This window comes from Grampus griseus (assembly GCF_964374135.1).
Source record: "Grampus griseus genome assembly, chromosome: 16".
Taxonomy (NCBI): Eukaryota; Metazoa; Chordata; class Mammalia; order Artiodactyla; family Delphinidae; genus Grampus; species Grampus griseus.
In genome coordinates this window covers 49,431,077-49,450,410 of record NC_139010.1, presented here as the reverse complement: position 1 = coordinate 49,450,410, position 19,334 = coordinate 49,431,077, and the positions used below count along the sequence as shown (strand labels likewise).

General features: G+C 37.7%; 1 protein-coding gene across 2 annotated transcripts; it reads right to left on the bottom strand.

Annotated features, from left to right (window-relative positions):
- Positions 1-2,270: 2,270 nt before the first annotated feature.
- On the bottom strand, positions 2,271-18,521 carry LOC309834565 (lipase member K; the record flags this gene model as incomplete). 2 transcript variants are annotated; one of them, XM_082673507.1, is made up of 9 exons in its annotated part: positions 2,271-2,510; positions 6,043-6,114; positions 8,500-8,571; positions 10,430-10,576; positions 11,359-11,495; positions 12,844-12,953; positions 14,158-14,356; positions 16,319-16,433; positions 18,417-18,521. In XM_082673507.1, the coding sequence occupies 9 exons, from the start codon at positions 18,519-18,521 to the stop codon at positions 2,271-2,273; spliced, it is 1,197 nt and encodes a 398-aa protein (XP_082529633.1). The 2 variants fall into 2 exon arrangements, with proteins under 2 accessions (XP_082529633.1, XP_082529634.1); XM_082673508.1 differs by having other exon boundaries at positions 14,158-14,257.
- Positions 18,522-19,334: the final 813 nt, after the last annotated feature.

Here is a 19,334-nt window from a genome sequence, read left to right as displayed (position 1 = left end):
ATAGCAACCAGGCTGCCAGACCTGGCTTTGCTCTGGGCCAACCTGGTTTTGACTCAACTTGGGTAGCCTGTTTCACATACTCACCCACATTCCTCTTCTGTCCTGACATTACCCATCTCATACCCTGTCCCTGTTTCTGGTTCAACCACTCCTTTCTGTTGCTCTGGTGATTTTGCTTTAGTGTCCCTATTTACTATAAAAATGTATTAAATTCTGGCCTTACCCACTGTACAGAGCCTCAGAAATTCTCTAACAAGCAGGACGTTGCCCAACCAGGACAATCTACGTTGGGTTTCCTCATCTATGTCTTTAGGGGGAACAAAACAAAGAAGTAACAAGAGTTAGAATTTGGATTCAGGTAACTCTGGGCTCAAGATCCAGATTTGATTCTAATTCTTAAATATTTGACCTTAGCTAGTATTTAAGTCTTCTGAGCATCAGTGGTATTCCTTAAAATAAGATAAACATGGTACCTGTATCACAGAGATGTGGGCAGAAATAGATGGCTTTGGCCTTGCCTTTGATAAATGCTAAACAAGTTAACCAGTGCCAAATAATGTTAGTTATTTTTATTACATCTCTGTTGGGTTGAAATTCCCCAGCATATTTTCAACTCAATATAAATTTAAAGGGTAAGCCATGTTTTCCTTGTTTCATCAGATATCTCCAGCCTCTAACACACAAAAGGTGCAGAGTAAATTTTTTTATATTAACGACTGGTAAGGATTACAAAGACACCCTATCACCAAGGAGACTGTGACTCCCCAAGTCCTGTGCAAAGTGGGCTTATAGTGGAACTGAAAAATTGTTCCATGTTAAAGTGTTCTCCCCTCTAGAAGCTGCTAGTTCAGATTCCTGAACATGAAATACAAAATCAAAGTAAAAGTATTAAATTGATATGATTGGTGAGAATGATGGTGATGTACCTTGAGACTCCTACTGAAAATAAATTATAAATTAAGATAGAATATTTTTAAGATGTAGGAATAAAAACAAGAAAACCCTACCTGATTAAGAAATACAATGTTGTAGGGGGGAGTGACCCAGATAGCAGAGTAGGAAGACCCTGAGCTCTACTCTTCCCATGGGCACACCAAAATACAACTATTTATAGAACAACTGTCAATGATAATGACCTGAAAACTACCAGAAAATATTTTCCACAAATAAAGATATAAAAAAGGAACAAGACAGGAAGGAGGGGTGAAGATGCAGTATAGTCAAGGCCTGCACCCCTGGGTAGAGGACCCACTTAAAAATATATTAAGAGGGTAAATCTCATGTTGTGTCCTTACTACAATAAGAAAGAAAGAAAGAAAGAAAGAAAGAAAGAAAGAAAGAAAGAAAGAAAGAAAGAAAGAAAGAAAGAAAGAAAGAGAAAGAAAGAAAGAGAAATAAAGGAAGGAAGAAAGGAAGAAAGAAAGAAATGCAAAATTGACTCTTAGACAAAACACTGAGAGAATGGAGCATTAGTGATCTGCAAAACAAGAAATATTCAAGGAAGTTCATCATGACAAGAGAAATAAGACACAGGGAAATAATGTAAATAAGAAGCTGGGTTTCTCAAGCTTCTAACCAGAGGTACAATAATAATAATGATGTTAATAATAATTTATTATTAATAATAATTGTAGTAGTTTATTACCATTGTGGATAACAAATTACCACAAATTTAGTGGTTTAAAACAACATATATTTATTATCTCACTTTCCATGGGTCAGTAGTCCAAGCATGGCATAGCTAGGTCCTCTGTTCAGGGTCTCACCAGGCTGCAATTCAGGTGTTAGACAGGCTGCTTTCTCAACTGGAGGCTTTACTAGGAAAGAATGGGCTTCCAAGCTCATCCAGGTTTTAGGCAGAATTAATTTTCTCATAGGTGTATGACTGAGAGTCCCAATGTTTTGCAGGTTATCAGCTGGAGGCCACCTGCAGATCCTAGAAGTCACACACTGTTCCTTCTCATGTGGGTTTCCTCAACATATCTGTTTGCCTTTTCAAGCCAACAAGGAATCTATTTCAAGCAATCTCTTGCTCCAGTCTGCTAAGATGGATGCTTACGTAATAGAATGTAATCAGTGGGTGACATCCCATCACCTTTGCCAATTCTCTTGTCTAGAAGCAAGTCTCAGGTCCCTCCCACACTCAAGGGGAGAGGATTACACAAATTCATGGACACTGGGAGGTGAAAATTATTGGAGGGGTCACCTTAGGGTCTGTGCTCCACATTTTTATGACAAAAACCTGCTTCCTTAGGGAAAGGAAAATGTATTTAATTTTGCAAACATTCCTCCATCAATCTAATTAGGTCTTGGTAAACTTCATAGGGTGCATCCTGTCCAAGGTAAAAATCCACATGATTGTAGTGTGGAATCAACTTGAAATAGATAAGCCTGGTAATTTTAGGAAGTAAATTCTCAACATCTTTGAGATCAGCCACAGGGTCCTGTCCACCGCTCCACACTGCCGTTGGAACTTCCATCTTAGAAACGTTGTATAGGGGAGGTGTACGCTAAATAAAATTGAAGAGAGAGAAAAATAGTTTTCACAGAAAACCACACTATAGAAGTAACGTTAACTGTCAGTTGTTAAGCAAGTTCTTCAAATGCTAAAAATGTGCAATTAGTACATACTTAATGATATATAAACATTAACATGTTAAAAATACTTGAAAGTACTTTTGTGCAATAATATGAATTGTGGATTAAAAAAAGACAACCATTATATTCCTGATTTTCACTTTTGGGAAAAAAGAAAAGGATCCCAGAGTAAGAGAGGCTCTCATTTCTATGGGGGACCATCTTTCTAGTAGCACTTGGGTTGAGAGTGTATCCATTTCAAACAAAATATTGAATAGAATAAATATAAATATCCCTTCTTATATGCAGAAATCGGGGCTCAGTGGAGTTAGTAACACTTGAGAAGACTCTTTAGGGGGCATTGAGACTAATGTACAAAAAAGACATTTGAAAATAATGTTTAAAAGGAGCCAGCCCATTACAGAGAAATAGAGTGGCTATGATGCTAATCCCCTGGCAAGTTTCCCTTCTTTCTGGTAACACAACCTTTCTTGTGCTGATTCAACAAATCCCAAAACCCCAGTTCCAGACTGGTCCAGGGTTATCAGTCCTGGTCAATTAGTCCTTCATTCTTCTGGCCGCAGTATAATTGTACGAGCAATGGGCACATTACTAAAATTGGGTCAGAGTTCTCTCGGGAACTTTTTACCGGAGCTATTGAGAAAATATTGCCATTTTCTTTGAGTTTGCAGTTAAAAAAAGCTTCATGAGCTAGGTACACACCGTTACCATTGTACTACTATCTTGGAAGTAGCCTAAGAATGGAAACAGCCTATGCAAGCAGAATTGAAAGAGACTGAGAGGGAGAGAGAAAGAGAGAGCCTGAGAACGGTATATAAGTCCCTGGCTATTGTGCGTTTACCACTATACCTTTTATTTCAGTAAAACTAAAACATTTTTTAAAAATATAAAATAAAGTTTATTTCTACTACTTACAATGGAAAGAGTTGCATATTCTATGGACTAAATTGTGTTCCCCTCAAATTCATATGTTGAAACCCTAACCCCAAGGTGATTGTGTTTGGAAGCAAGGCTTTTAGGAAGTAATTAAGGTTAAATGAGGCCATAAGGTTTGGGTCCCAATCCAATAGGATTTGTGGCCTTATAAGAAGAGGAAGAGAGAGAGATTAATGTCTCTCTGTCTCGTCAACCACATAGAGGAAAGGCTATGTGGATACACATGAAGAAGGTGGCTTTCTGCAGTCCAGGAAGAGAGCCCTCACTAGGACCTGACTGTGCTGGCACATTGATCTCGGACTTCCAGCTTCCAGAACTCTTAGAAATACATTTCTGTGGTTTAAGCCACTCAGTCTATGGGATTTTTTATGGTAGCCCAAGGAGATTAATACACCATAGTTAATTTTGGCAGCAAGACTAGGAAGAAAAGGTAACATGGACCAGGTTATAAATCCTTAGGAAACAGTAACATTGGCCAGGGAAAGGTTTCTAAGAGGACTAGAAATGTGCCTGGGGGAGACCCCTGACTCAGTGACTCTGCACCTTGAGTTCTCCTAGTAGAGAGGTATGAGGCAGAGCACATTGGTATAGTCATTGCACATTTCACTGTCACTGGATGGGTCTTTGCATTACCAAATTTATCAAGTATAATTCCCCTACCCTGTAATACTGGGAGGCCTTGGACCTGGGCTTAGGAGCAAGTGGTAAATGGGAATGTGTAGCTATGAGAAGGCAATGTGAATGGCAAAGAAGGAAATGAGTGCAGATTAGCACTGACCAGTAGTGCACTCGAGGGAAGGGTGAACTCAGAAGAGCCTGGTGCAAGGCCCCAATGCAACAGTGCAACTGATGAAAGAAGAGGCATGCTCTTCCTGACTTGACAGTTTTCTCAGCAGAATAATACAAAGCATAAATATTCAAATGCAAGGATGGAGAGACATAAACAATAGAAAAACAACACAGCACAGAGTGGCAAAAATATTTGCAAGTTTTAAGGCACAAGTGGGTCTCAGGGGCCTCTGAAATGAGAATACATTTACTGCAATAATTTAATACCCTGCTAAGAATGAATGGGGGAGCCCAGAAGATGGCAAAGCAAAAATGAACATCAAGATCAAGATCCAAATGATATATGGTGGCCTTTGGCCAAGAAATAATTTTTTTACTTTCTTAGTTTTACAGGATTGGTGATTGTATTGGTAATCACACCTGCCTAATTTATGGGGCTCTTACTTACAGTTGTGACAAAGGTTACTGATGTTTAAAACTTGTATATTGTTCACCCTCAGTCTGTTTTAGGTTTTCTTTTTTTCCCCCAAAGTTCCAAGCAAAAGATTCATATTTGAACCTGAATGGCCATGTATTTTGATAGAATCTGCAAGCACAGTGATGAAGTTAATACTTGTGATTCAACTCTCATTCAAATAGGTATTTGAGTCTTATAGGGTAAGGCCATCATCTAAAAAGCGTTTCTTAAAGCAACTATGTACTCTTGCTAGGACAAGGAATTGGTTAATTACAAGAGTAAATAGTACTTTGACACAGTGTGTGAGTTTGTGTGTGTGGGCACACACCACCCCACACACATATAACTATAGCAGTTTAGGAGAAAAATCAGATTTTTCACACTAGTTGAAATTATGCATTTTCACTATTGTAGTTATTATGGTGGCACTGAAATTGATTTTTTAAAAGTTTCCAAATTTCCGTCCATTTCCTTGATTTGAAAAACCCATGTATCTTTGATGACTATTTGTTTAATTTAAGCTCAGTCTATCAGCAAGAGGCCAAAGCCATCACTGGATTTCCTTACATACTGAAAATAATAATAATAATAATAATAATAATAACAACAACACCTATTTGCTTTAATATAGAGTTTTTGCTCCAAAAGTCTTCATGTATAATGTCAAGAAATATTTTGACATATCATTATCTGGCAGATAGGACTGCTTCTCCTTAAAGGTGATATTCCTGTCTGGAATATCTCTAATAATTCATGTACTTTTAAAAAATGACTAGTAAATGACATCCCAAAGAATTATTAGGAAAATGTTAGTTCATTTTATGAGAGACAGTTAAGAAGCCAGAGAATATGCTTCAGAAACAAAATTATGTATCTTTAATTCTTTCTTTAAAACATGGTCTTAATTAAGTGCTGAGAATTTCTATTTTTTGAAAAGGAATAAGTGTAGTGGAAGAAGAACAGACTTTTGATGCACAAACTCCTGTGTCATATTCTGGTTCTTTATAAGCTAAATAATTTTGACAATTTACCTAAAACTCTCTGAGCTTCTAGAAAAATAGAGACAATAATATTTACCTTGGAAGGTCATTCTGAGGATCAAAAATAATGTTATGGCACATGGTAAGAACCCAATAAGCAACATCTGATCTATACAAAATATCTGGCATAGTGAATGGGGCCTAGTAGGTGCTTGATGAGTAGATACTATTTTTTAAATTCATTTGCAGTATGCAATTGTTTGATTATTGTTGATATTATACCTGGTGGAAGTGCCTCATGTTCTGATCAGGGTTTCCCCAATCAAAAGCTTGGAACTGACCAGAATTAATAGCCTATAATAAGATAAAAATAATAAACATGTTAAAATGATGCAAGAAAACAACATACATTTAAAGACAGTTAACAAAAAATTTATAAAATGGTTTGACATAATGTCCCACTCTTTAGCACATGAGCTAAAAGTCAATAAAGTTTAATAAGTCAAATAATAAAAATGATAAAAATTGATACTAATTCACGGAACTGACTTACAATCCTTTCTTCCCCTCTATACTTTTCCAACAAAAATCCTCAAGCAGTGATGGCTTTAAATATTACAATGTTGTATACATAGAAAATGTTTGAAAGATGCTAAATTGAATGATTCTTGAATATCCTGGCTTCAGGAATTTATATATATTTTAAAAAGGCACCAACTATACATTTCCTACATTAAAAAATGACTGCTATTATTATTTAAAAACTTTATGCCGTATCATCCTTGTCAGATGGTCTAGGATATTATGATTATATTCCTTATTCTTAAACATTTTTGTTACTTTTGAAAGGAATGCTCACTCAAAGAACACCCTCAGGGCTTTCTGAGGTATAGCCTCTGTCTGTCTGTCTCCTGTCTGTAGAGCCAAGCAGCCTGCCATGTTGTCAGTAATTTGGCCATGGACTGAGTGTCTGAGACAGCGTATGTAACCTGTTTTCATTTTAAATTTTAGACTTCAGATATTAGAGTAGAAGCATTAATACTTCTAGGGGATCCTTCTTCTGTTATTTGCTACCCATGTTGGATTGAGGAGACAGATAATTTTTACCTTTACCTCAAGCACTTCACTAAATTATTCTCAGACTACTCCAAGGATTTTTTTTTCCCCTTAACTTGAATCTCAGATTTTTTTTTCACATTGATTTCGTTCTGATTTTGTGTTTGAAATGGTTCCCATCGTGATTTATATTGACAGAGGCAGTAATCTGCAGCTGTTGAAATTCTGTAGGTTTTCAGCAATGAGAGGCAATAGAGTGTACAGTTAGGAACTTGGGTTCTAGCATCAAACAGACCTTGTTTGAATCCAAGCTTAATGGATTATTAAGTCTGTGATCCAGGCAAGATATGTAACTTCTATAAACCTATTGTTTCATCTGTGCAATGGAAATGACAATAACATTCTTCTTATAGTGTTGTGAAGATTAAATATGGTAATGCATAAAAAGCATGTAGCACCTGGGAATGGTCAAGAAATCACTCTTTTTATTAATATTACTACCATCATCATCATCATTTGTGCCTTAGCTCTCTACATAACTTATGACCAAGTGTTTTATCTCCCCATGCCCAGTTATTTCTATTCTGAAGAGACCTTTCTGTCAAAGGAGAAGAGATATCTTTAAGAAGAGTCAGCTGTGAGATGTATAAGAGGTTGGTTATGACATCTGTAGAATGGGAAAATCAATGCCTTCATTGAAAGATTGTTATGAGAATTCATAAGAAAGAATGAGACAGAATTAAATCGTATATTTGGACGACAAGGACACATAGTAAGTGCTCAATAAATGTGAAATTGAAGTTGTATTTCCTGGAAAGGCATGCCTATCACAGTCTACCTGTCTCCTCACCAGTAGGAGGCTCTGTGTCCAGAATATCTTTCTTCCTGTAGGAACTTGAAGGCTTATCTTCTGGGGGTGGAACTCTTCAAAGAATTTCAGAAATCCTCAACTAGTATTTCAGTCTATCTAAAGCAGTGATTCTCAACTTTAAAGCATGGAACAAATTTATCAGGGTGTAGGTTAAAATTCAAATTCCTAGGGATCTCAGATCCCTATTAAATGTTTTAAAGTATTTAAAACTCAAAATGTGTAATTAAATATTAAAACTTTGGGAAGACCTTTCCCCCCATACACACACTCATACATACTTGGCTCAGAAAGCTATACCAACAGAATTTGACTTGCCAAATATTGAGTAATATAGTAACAAAAAAAAACATAACCCTTAAACTGAGAGTAAAAACAGAAACAATCTATTTTAATCCCTCTCTAACGTTTAATTTCCTCTGAATTAAGCAATATTTCCACACTCTGAAATCGCCCATATCCCAATTAGAGGATAAACAGATCTTTTTGGAATAGCCTATATCCTGTTATATAAAGCTCTATTAGAGCTAATGATTTTGCAAAAGAGGAAACACAAGCTTTTCCTAAAAAAGGCAATTCAGAGTAATCTAAAGGTCAGAATTTAGTCAGAATACCTGGGAACCCAAACACCAAATACAGAGGACATGGAGAATAGATGGGAGTAAAGGAAATCAACATGAGTTGATGCTGATTCCAGAAACATCCACCTGACAGTAGCAGAACCTGTAAAACCCTGCAGCGAGCTCTCTTGGGAGTGCTCCTCAGGGATCTTGCAGAGATATGTGCGTGTCATATCATGAACAGGGAGCACGTACCTGGGCCCAGTGCAGCATATTCTGAACAGATGTTCCCGCGGGGCTTTGTGACAAATAAACATCTAAGCGACTCTGCAAAGTAAAAAGATTCTTACCTGAAGGCTAATCATATAATCACACCACAAGTAAATCTGAGTATTTTTTTCTCTCCCTTTCTCTCCTCTCTCTCTCAAGGAATAAACATGTACCATACCCTCTAAAGACATATTAACCAAAGAAGAAGCCCATCTTTAAGAACTTTTTTCTCCCTCATTTCCATACTTCTGTCCTGGGCAGTATCTTTGTAAAGCCCACAGAGGGCATCCTGCTGGTCAAAGATAAAAGGTAATGTACCTTTTCTTTCCAGCCTCACCTCAGACAGGTCTAAGAATATAGACAGTCAAGAGATAAAATCCCCAGTGATCTTCTCCTTCACCCTGTGATAAGTCCTAAGGGACATTCCCAGAAGGTTGTTCATCATGAAAGATTGAGAACAGATCTGAATGTTTTATCATGCCTTCTTAAAAATTTGGTAAATGTTCTGCAGGACTCTTTGACAGTTTGTGGGACATAATCCATCCAGTATTTAAACCTCTATTAATGATTAGATTTCTTTTTGAATCAAAAAAATCTTAATTTTAAATATTTCCAACAGCATTTTGTTTGCTTTAGTATACAAGAGAGTTATTTTCCACCAGAGTGAGTATCTGAAAGATCTTGGAGCTTTAAAAAATATAGCTACTTATGAGCTACCCAAACCTATGAAACAATACCAAAATCTCTAGGGTTGAGTTCTGGACATGTGTAATTTTTGAAAGCTCTACAAACTCTACTTATGTATCCCTGGTTATGCTCCACTAAAGTAAACATCCTTGCAGGCACAGTAATATTCTATAATCCAGTCCACAACAGCGAGAGAAAATGGGCAATCTGACTGTATAAATGTACAATGAGGGCATCCAACGAATGTTCTAGGATGTCATTTTGTGAAGTCTTTCTTTAGCAAACTCTTAGGCCATGTTGAGAGGGTGTTTTTTGAAATTGTCTCTATTGAGTTTGCTTAAAGGTCTTTTTACTTAGCTCTACACGGTACACTTCCATCTAAGTGAAAGGCAAGCATGGTTTCCCTAGTAAATTGAGAAAGTAAGAAAGTCATGTGAAAGGCAGTGGCTAAGGCATGCTTTGCATAAACAGCCTTTTATAAATCTTGCTTGAAATCAAGGAAAATGTTAATCACCGCTATCCACTGAGGGAGGCAAGGGTCTAGGCAGAAGTCTGTGAGACAGACGGAGACCAACTTCAACTTTGTCCCATCCCTGGTTTCAAACCTGTCTGCACTCTAGCTGGGGACAGTAGCTTCGTCTTTTTCTCCCTCCCACCCCTTCGGGTCAGTTAGAGGTAGCTAAGGAAGGAAAGGCTCTCAGTTAAGTTGGAAAGGACTTGATAAGAACCTCAACAATTATCCCTCTCAATATCACTTGAACAGTGAGTCTGTAGCTTTTATTGAAGAGCCATTCCTTTACCCCTTTGGATAAAAGACATAAGTCGTTCACAAAATGACTATGTCCAAATCACCTATGAAAGTAGAAAATTGGTTAAAAATTAGATGGCTGGGCTCACTCCCTGAAATTCTGCGTCAGTAGGTCTGAGATAGGGCTCAGGCATAGCAAGATAAATTTCAAAACCATAGCCTAAGTGAAGGACTCTTTAATGGTGACACTTCGTCCAACAACAAGAATTGGTGAGAATTTTCAGCGGCAGAGACTTCTCAAATCCTTCTATTAAAGCAGGTGGACTCTCAGCTTTGGTTGGAACCCCTAAACATGCTAGCTACATTCCAGGAGACAAAAAGGAGACTTTGAAATGTGGTTTCCATGCAATGTAGAATGAACTCTCCTTACCTCTGTGCAACAAAACAATTGCTTTCCTGGATCTGACTACTTACACGTACCATGTTTAAGTTTTTTGGGTCAAATCCACTCCAAGTAAATAGAAAGTTGCTGCAAATACGATGAAATATCTTCTGGTTGCATACCTTGGTGGCAATGAATTGGTCAAAAAGTATGTGAGGATAGAACATCTTGTCACCAAACAACATCTGCAAGATCGATTTAAGACACCATCAAGCTTTTTCCCAAGATCTTTTACTTGGAGTGCTTTTTGACTTCCCCTAAAAAACTAGTCCCCGTAGGAAATTGGTAAGCCTTTGGAGTCAGGGTTGTCTTGGTTTGATTCTAGACTCTGTCTCTTATACCTTAGGAAAGTATTTAATTTCTATTATTTAATAGAAATTAATTTAATAGAAATTAATTAAAATCTATTAAATAAATTTAATTTCCATTATCTTGAATTTCTTCAACTATAAAATAGAAAATTAATATGCACTAAGTAGAACTGCTGTGTAGATAATAGGTCACATTTAAAACGCACTAGTGCAGAGGGGAGTAGGCAGAATAGTGGAGTAGGAAGACCTTGAGTTCATTTCTACCCACAGGCACCCTAAAATCACATGCTGTGATCTCAACTACTACACTATACTGTCCTTGATAAACTAGGGGGCACCAGAGAGAAATTTAACCTACTAGATTAAACCAATCAATCAATCAAATCAGCTCTTGCTGTATCTGTGACTGAGGAATGACATGAGAGACAAGCCTCTAAGTTAAAAATGAAGACAGCAGGGTAGAATGGCAGCAGAGTGAGCACCCTGAACCCTGTTGGCAAAATTGTACATCATCAGTAAACCTACATGTGTACCTCGAGCATTCCTAGATGTTTGTAAAATGTTATTTGTCTCAAGCTGTCTTCTCTGGAAATCAATGGAAATAGGGCTAGTTTTAGTTACTACAGATTTAAACTTGGGGGAAAGTTGTCACATACCTTGATTACTTTTCTGGAAAGAGTTGTTAATTTTTTTATAGGAGTTTGGGTGTATTTCACAGTGGTGACTGGAGCCAATGCAAAAAATATCTTAATCCTTTTGGCCAGCTCTGGATTAGTAGAGAATGCTATGAAAGCTGAAAGGGAAGAAGATACTAATTCATAGATTTAGAACAATTCTTAATTCACTTTAAATTATAGTAAAAGTAGTTATATTTAAAAAATAAAACAAAGAAACTCAGAGTAAGTACCATTTTTAGGGAAGGATTTTTGAATTTCTGAAGGTGGAACTGGCTAATTCGGAATAAAGTGAGTTTCCTGTCCCAGAAGGATGCAAATCTACTTATAGAGAATGTTGCAGAAAGGGTTCAAACATACAGTGTGGGGGCTTCCCTGGTGGCGCAGTGGTTGAGAGTCCGCCTGCCGATGCAGGGGACACGGGTTTGTGCCCCGGTCCGGGAAGATCCCACATGCCGCGGAGCGGCTGGGCCCATGAGCCATGGCCACTGAGCCTGCGCGTCCGGAGCCTGTTGCTCCGCAACGGGAGAGGCCACAACAGTGAGAGGCCCGCGTACCGCAAAAAATAAAAAAATAAAAAAAATAACATACAGTGTGGGGCATGTCTAGGTAAACTCCAAGGGCCATTCTAGCTTGACGATAGTCTTTGGTATCAGACAAAACTGGGCTATAATTTTGGCTTCCCATTTGCTAGCTATGTGAAAACTTGGGCAACTTAACCTCCCCTGTATAAGTCTCAGTTTTCTCTATCTATAAATATGGAAAATAGAATCCTTATAGAATAATTCTTTTGAAGGTTAGATTATATATATATATACACACACACACTTTCTAATTGGCTTTATCACCATTAGAAAGGATTCCTAAGTTCAGCCATTTGTAAAATATGGATGACAATGCTCTCAAATAACTGGTGTAAATGCTGTTGGTATTGTCAAGGTCTCTAGCTGAACAGAGAGCAGTGAAGAGAATGGAATGCCTTGTGGCACTGCCAACGTAGCCCACCCACACACATCTAGCCTATCCCAGCACCCACTGGGAACTGACTAAAAGTCGCACTGGTTGTGACATATAATCACTGAGATTTGTAATTCTCTGCTTTTTTTTTAGTGTCCCTCACTAGACTGTGAGCTCTTTAAGGGAAAGATACATACCATATTTATTTATCTTTGGTTCCCCAGTATCTAACCTGGTGTCTGTCAAGTGTTGTTGGGTACACACAGGAATAAATAAATAATTGTTTCTCTTTCAGGCTTATCCATCAATCTCCAGATTTAGTCCTGGGGGGAAAATCCCTAAGTCATCCACACTTTATTTATTTGCTCTTTAGAAACCAGCCAGACAAGATTGTTTCCCAGCTCAGAGTCCCCAAGCTAGAGACTGCACAGAGGGAAGAAATCCTGACCCCTTTCGTGAATATGAAAAAGATCCCCTGACACTCTCAGATCACACCTGCCCCAAACACACCAGTGGTGGTGCCTTGGGAGTGGCCCACATAGTAGAGTCGCTCCTGTCCAGTTTTCTCTATGATAAAATTGATTGTGGCTGGAAGGTCATATTTAGCCATCTCATCCAAACTGCCAAAGAAAAAGAACAACAACATTGGAAAAAAAACCCATCTCATTTTTAGGCTTGCAATACTTAAACATATTCATTGCAGACCTAGATGTTTAGCTTTTGTTAAATGTAATACTGGAATCAATACGTGATATCATGCGTCTGTGCAACTTTTGAGGATATGACCTTGATTGCAAGAATAACTTTGTTAAGAAACTGAAATCAGAAAAATCTGACTTGCAAAAGCCTCCAGAGGCTTTTCACTTAATTCTATAGCAGATTTACCAAACTCCCTTGAAAAGAAAAGTTACCTGGAATGCTTATTTTAAAAACAGAATAAAACAAAGAGACTTGCAGACTTCAGCCCAGACAGACTGAATCAAAATGTCCAGGGAAGAGGCCTGGTCATCTGCATATTTATCAAGCACTTCAGGTGCTTCTTTCCTGTATGTAGTTGGGAAAACACTCATCTAGGGAATCATGATGTTATTTGCAATTGTGCCATGACACAACTGCCCTGGAGTGTGGAATTAGGGAATGCAAATTGGCTTCCAGGAATGAGGCCAAGGAACAAACAGCTTTAGCGACCTTCAAGGAATGGTTCTTAGCTCCACTACAGGGGCCGGGTTTGCCTCTGTGACTCAGCTGGCCTAACTTTTAAGGAAGACAGCGTCCACAGGGGCTGCTAGCAACTCAGCTCCAGGGACAGATTTCAGCACCACCAGCCTATGGAGGGTCGAGTTCCTTTACTACTCAGTGAATTGGAGTGTCATCTATGCTAAAGGGCTTGGCTCATCTTGGCTTATCGTGAATGTCTGTTTCCCAGGATTTTCAACCAGACCCTTGTTTCTGGTCCCATTTCTTGATCAGTTTCATTTTTCCTCTTTAGTAAGGGTACCAAGTAAATTTCTGGGGTGCCCACTGACAATATGATAGTCCTGGAATTAACCTTTCTAGAGTTGACCTTTATATTTTGATTTTTTTTTCTTGCGTATATACTTTACATACACACACGCCAAGTGGAGTATTTAAAACAACTCTCGAAGCAATAATAAGGGCATTTCTTCAGAGCTTGTGAAGAAAACCTGCGTAGAAAAAGAAATGTCCATTTCCTTCTTGTAGATTCCATAGTGTGCATTTGGACGGAAAGGGAAAATTCAAAGAGCAGTCATCCATATAAATGAGCAACGTACACACTTTATTCATTGGTAGTATTCCCCTTACCTGAAGGCCCAGTATTCTGGTGATGTGGTTGACAATTTCACGTGTCTTCTGGACCAGATGTTTCCCCGGCTGTTCCCCATCCATACATCATAACAAACATCTGCCAGAAGGAAAGCCAAGCTGTTGTTGGGCAGGTTGCAAATCCAGTTACTGGCAGATGCAATTAAGCCATGCTGCAGATACACAGCAGGCTTTGCAGCTGCAAAATACAAGTAACAGGAGTTTTTTATATGAACTTCCTTGGTGCTTACAAGAACATTCTTTTCCTGACTCCCTGCAATACAGAAGGAAAGTTAAGAGATGAAATTTGGCACCAGGCAAGCCGAGGTTCTAGGGTTTTGAACTACTTCTGAAGCTGGGCAAGTTATTTATCCTCTCTGTGTCTTGTTTTTCTCTTTGCAAAATCAGAATTATGTGCAGTGTATTGTATTGTTATACAGCTATTGGAGTCAGATTGCCCTGATTTAAAATCTCTTCTGCTACATGTTAACATCTTTGTGCCTTAGTTAACTTATTTTGTAATGGGGAATAATAAAAATTGCTATCTTATAGTATAGTTATAAGAATTAAATTAGAATTAAAATACATAAAATTCTGTCCAGCACAATAAATATCTGCTCTACAATTATTCACATTAACGACATTTTATTTCTCAAAAAGCATCTGGTGACAAAACTAAACTTTTTCCAAGATAATAACAAAGACAATAAAAATGCCATTTATTGAATGTTTCCTGAATGCCTGGCATTATGCTAGTTAATTTGCATTGTCAGAAAGCAAAATGCAAGGTTTTAAGTGAAATTTACACAAGGTAAAATTGTTAATATGACGTAAAAATCCTACTCACAAGTAGAATTGGAACAATTTGACTAAAGAAAGAGAAAAAAAGAAACGGGGAAGTGGTGCTGAAAACACAGAGAAGAGAAAGAGAAGTGACTAGGATATTTCAGTCTTTTATAAATGGTCTGTGATGCTGTGTTGGTACCCCAGGACTTTCCCTTAGGTCACCTTTGGAGCTAGACCAGTTTCCTGAGATTGAGTAGGCTAGATTGGCCTCTCAGAAAGCCTCAGCCGTCTGGAAGTGAGGATAAAGTTTATATCCATTAATCCATCTTTTGAGGAAAAAGAGAAAGAAGAGGTGTTACTAATTCTGCTAAATTACAGCCAAAGAGCTGTCACGATCCATAGCCCCTTTCTAATCTGAGCCCTTAGGCAGCTTCTCATTGCAGAGACAGCTTTCATCGCATGCCTTTTGGCAGCTACCTGGCAGAACTGATAAGATAAAAGTTTGTGGAAACAAAGTTCTTGTGAGTATTTCCAAAGGTAATGGAGTCATTTTAGGGGATGGTCAGTTCTGTAAAGTGAACAGCACCGTTCCACCTCTCTCTCTTTTTTAAAATCTAGATTGTCTCTTTAAATAACTAACCCTTCTGATACTGGAAATTTTCATTATACAATGCTCCAAAGAAAAAAAGGAGCTAAGAAATGAGAGAAGAAAGCAAACAGTTCTTGCCAAGTGGATTCCTCTCTTCTCTATAGGTATCAACCTATGTGGTAGGGAGCTAGAAATGGCTCTAACTGCATTGAAGTATAGAACTAATAGGGTTAGATTTACTTTAAAAAATAAAATCCCAGTGACTTGCATAGAGAACTAATTACAAATGAAATAATCCCAGTTAGAAAGTTGTTGTAGTAGCTGGAGCACAAGATAATGGTGAAGTTGAAGCCTGGACTTGAGCAATATTGAAGCTGAGAGTTTTCAGATTAGAGAGAAGTTTGGAAGGCAAAATGGATAGGTCTTGGTTATTGGCTGTGTATAGGAAGTGTGGGAGAGAAAAGTACCAAAATGACCCTAGAGCTTTGGTTTTTAAGCCTGGAAAGTGGTATCTCTAGAGTAAGACCAAGTTTTCTTTTGTTTCTGTGTTTGTTTGGAAAGAGGACAAAGTGATGGAGGAAAGGAAAGAGTAAATAGTGTATGTGAAAATGCTTTAAAAACTCCAAAGTGTTACGCAAATGAAATAGTAGAGGTGATGGTGATGATTTGCCTCCACTTATGGAAGAGAATAGGCTCTATTTCAGAATAAAAGCTGCCCTGCTGCTATCGTCGCATCCAGGAATCTCTCCTTAGGTACTATTGCTTTCATAATGAAATAAATCCCACCTGTTCTTGGACATGCTCTTCCATGAGGAATCCTGTAAATTCCGAGGATATAACCATCTTTTGTCACAATGTCGTATTTTTCATAAGGATAACCCCAGTAGGAAATAATCTGGCTCTAAAAAGAGGAAACAGAAAGGTATACCTCATGATGTAATCTCTTGATTTTTATACCCACATTTCAATATAGTACTTTAAGTCACAACCTACTGTTCATCTCTGTATCGGAACAGAATGTAGCAGGAAAATCAGGATAACTTGAGGAGGGTTTTAAAAGGAGGATGCATGCAAAGGCATGGGTAAGGCAAGGTGGTGGGTTTCCATACATGCTGGTTTTCTTGGCCTGGTATTATTAATGCACTCTAGTTCACTCTCCAAATGTTTGATGGAAAATGGCATGTTCATCTTACGAAGGAAACCATACGGCATTGTGCAGAACCCTATGGCTAGTAACAAGTGAGTTGTTACCAACCTTAGACCTGAAGGGAGATGGGAGAGAGTGGTTACAAGACCCTGAATGAGAAAGTCAAGTAAAGAGGGCCATATTGAGAGGGGCTGTGACCTTTAGCAGAGGGAGGCAACTTGCCCAAGATGACCTTATGGATGGAACCAGGGCAGTAAACCATCTGGTCTCGCTCCTCTCCCACCTTCTGATCTCCTGCTCAATATGTCCATTGGCTGAACTGAACTGAAAACCAAAGGTCAAAGGAATTTAACTGACCTAGTTCTTACAGGGCAGAAAGAAAAGTGTAAAGACTAGAGAGTGGATCTAAAGGGGTAAAAACAGAAGATACCTCATCCACAGATATACAAGGAAGAGGGAAACTACCGTTTATTGGTCATCTTCCACATAGAAGATGGTTAATACCCCTTGTTTTATTAATCCATATAACAGGTCTTTGAGATAGAATTATATCCATTTTATAGTTGAGAAAACTGCATTTCAGGGAGAATAATAATCTGTCCAAGACTGAACACTAGGAAGAGATAAAGACAAAATTTAAGTCAAAGTTAGTTTAGCACCAAAGCATATGCTTTTATGATAGGATTATGCATTTTCCCAGGCCGGGCACTCACAAGAGGTGTGCACATATTGTGCAGCTATATAAAGCACTGGTTATGAGAGCCCAGACTCTAGAGACAAGCTGTATGGCATTGAATTCCAGCTCTTCCTCTTATTAGCTGTGCAGCTTTGGGCAAGTTACTTAACTCCTTCGTGCTTCATTTACTTGAACTGCAAAATAAAGATAATAATAGTATCTCTTCACAGATATGTTGTGATGATTATACACACAGTAAGTGCTCTATAAATGTTTATTATTCTTCTTATCATTAGAGACTAGCCAAAAAGCAGCCAGACCAGGGAGGAAGAAAGTGTCTGTGAATGTGGAAGGAGGAGGAAAATATTTTCATGGAATGTGAGCTCAGTAGTGTGGTAGAAGCTTAGGAGTACCTGCTGGATACTTTGGAGAGAGAAACAAGAAGAGACACTAAGTAAAAAACATCGACAGTTCCATTCTTAAAGTTCTAATACAAACTTGGGTATGGGTGAGGACTTCAGGGTGTACAACGTACACAAGAAATTGTACATTTCCATTGGAATGAAGCATTTAGCAAACATTTGTCATTTGTCTTGTTTTTGTTTTTTGCCTAGATCTGTTCCGTTTCACTTTATTCCAGTCCACTTCTGGTATGAGTTCCTGCATGTTAAGACACTTTTGTTTATAAGCAACCCAAACCAAATCTGGCTTACTAAACTGAAAATGTACATGGATAAATTAAAGGAACTGCTCTAGAAAGAGCCTCCGGAAGAGCTCAAGTATACTCCATAGAGATCATCAGTAGGAACTCATGAACCTTCTCTTCAGGAAACCACCATGAGATGGTAGTTCAAACTACCAGCAAAGGAAGTATTACTGCCCCAATTTGGGTCAGGTCTTTCAATTCTTTGGTTAGTTAGCTATGCCAAGGGACAAGGGAGGAAACACAGATTTAATCAGTTTAGAATTTTTAAAAACTAGACAGGCATACCAATTGCATCTAAAATGACAATAGCTTAATAATTCCTTCTCTTAGTTTTTTTCCTTAATGAGTGACTTACAATATTCATATTAGCTTCCGGATTTGTTGAGCTTCCTTCATTTTGACTACCATATATAGGTCCAAGAAGAAGCATCCAGCATGTTGCTGTTAAAAGCTGCCACATTTGGAATCTGCCTGGGAAAGGAAATATTAATATATTTGTCATCAAAGAGAATTCTACAAGTGAAACTCAGTGTAATCTTTCTATAACACTACTGAGAGAGGGAGTAGAAAGATGTTTCTAGGCTGTGTCTTAACAAGTAATATACTTAATTATTCAAGACTCATCCTATGAAAAATCTGAAATGGTGAATTTTTAGTAAGAAAAAAATGAAAGAAGAAAATGAGGAAAGAAGAAATGAAGAATCCAACATCAATTAAATTTCCAATAGATAATCAAACAAAAGGAGATTTATAATTCACAGAAAAATGTAATGGCAAATGTATTAATCAAAGCACATTTAGTATCTCTAGTTATCAGATAAATTAGTACTCTTCTGATGGTGGGAGTGAGCATTGGCACAACCTTAATGGAAAGAGATTTATTAACATGCATTGTGAATTTTAAAATATTTATATCCCTCACTCAGTATAATTCTATTTCCAAAAGTCTACCCAAAAGAAAAAAATATATATACAAGCATCATTTATAAAATTATCCCTTATTGTCTATGTTAACATAGTGAAATTTGCCAAAATAAGACATTGATAAAATAAATTATGGGGGCAGAAGAAAGGAATTATTCAGCCACCAAATATTATGCTTTTGTATGATATGTGAATTCCTATTATATAATATTAAGGGCAAAACAATGTAACTTGTACATACATTTTGATAACAAAATATAACGAGAAAAAAAGGACTAAGCATCAAATTTTAATTATGGTTATATCTAGGTGATAACTATTTGGGTGATTATTTTCTCATTTTTAAAGG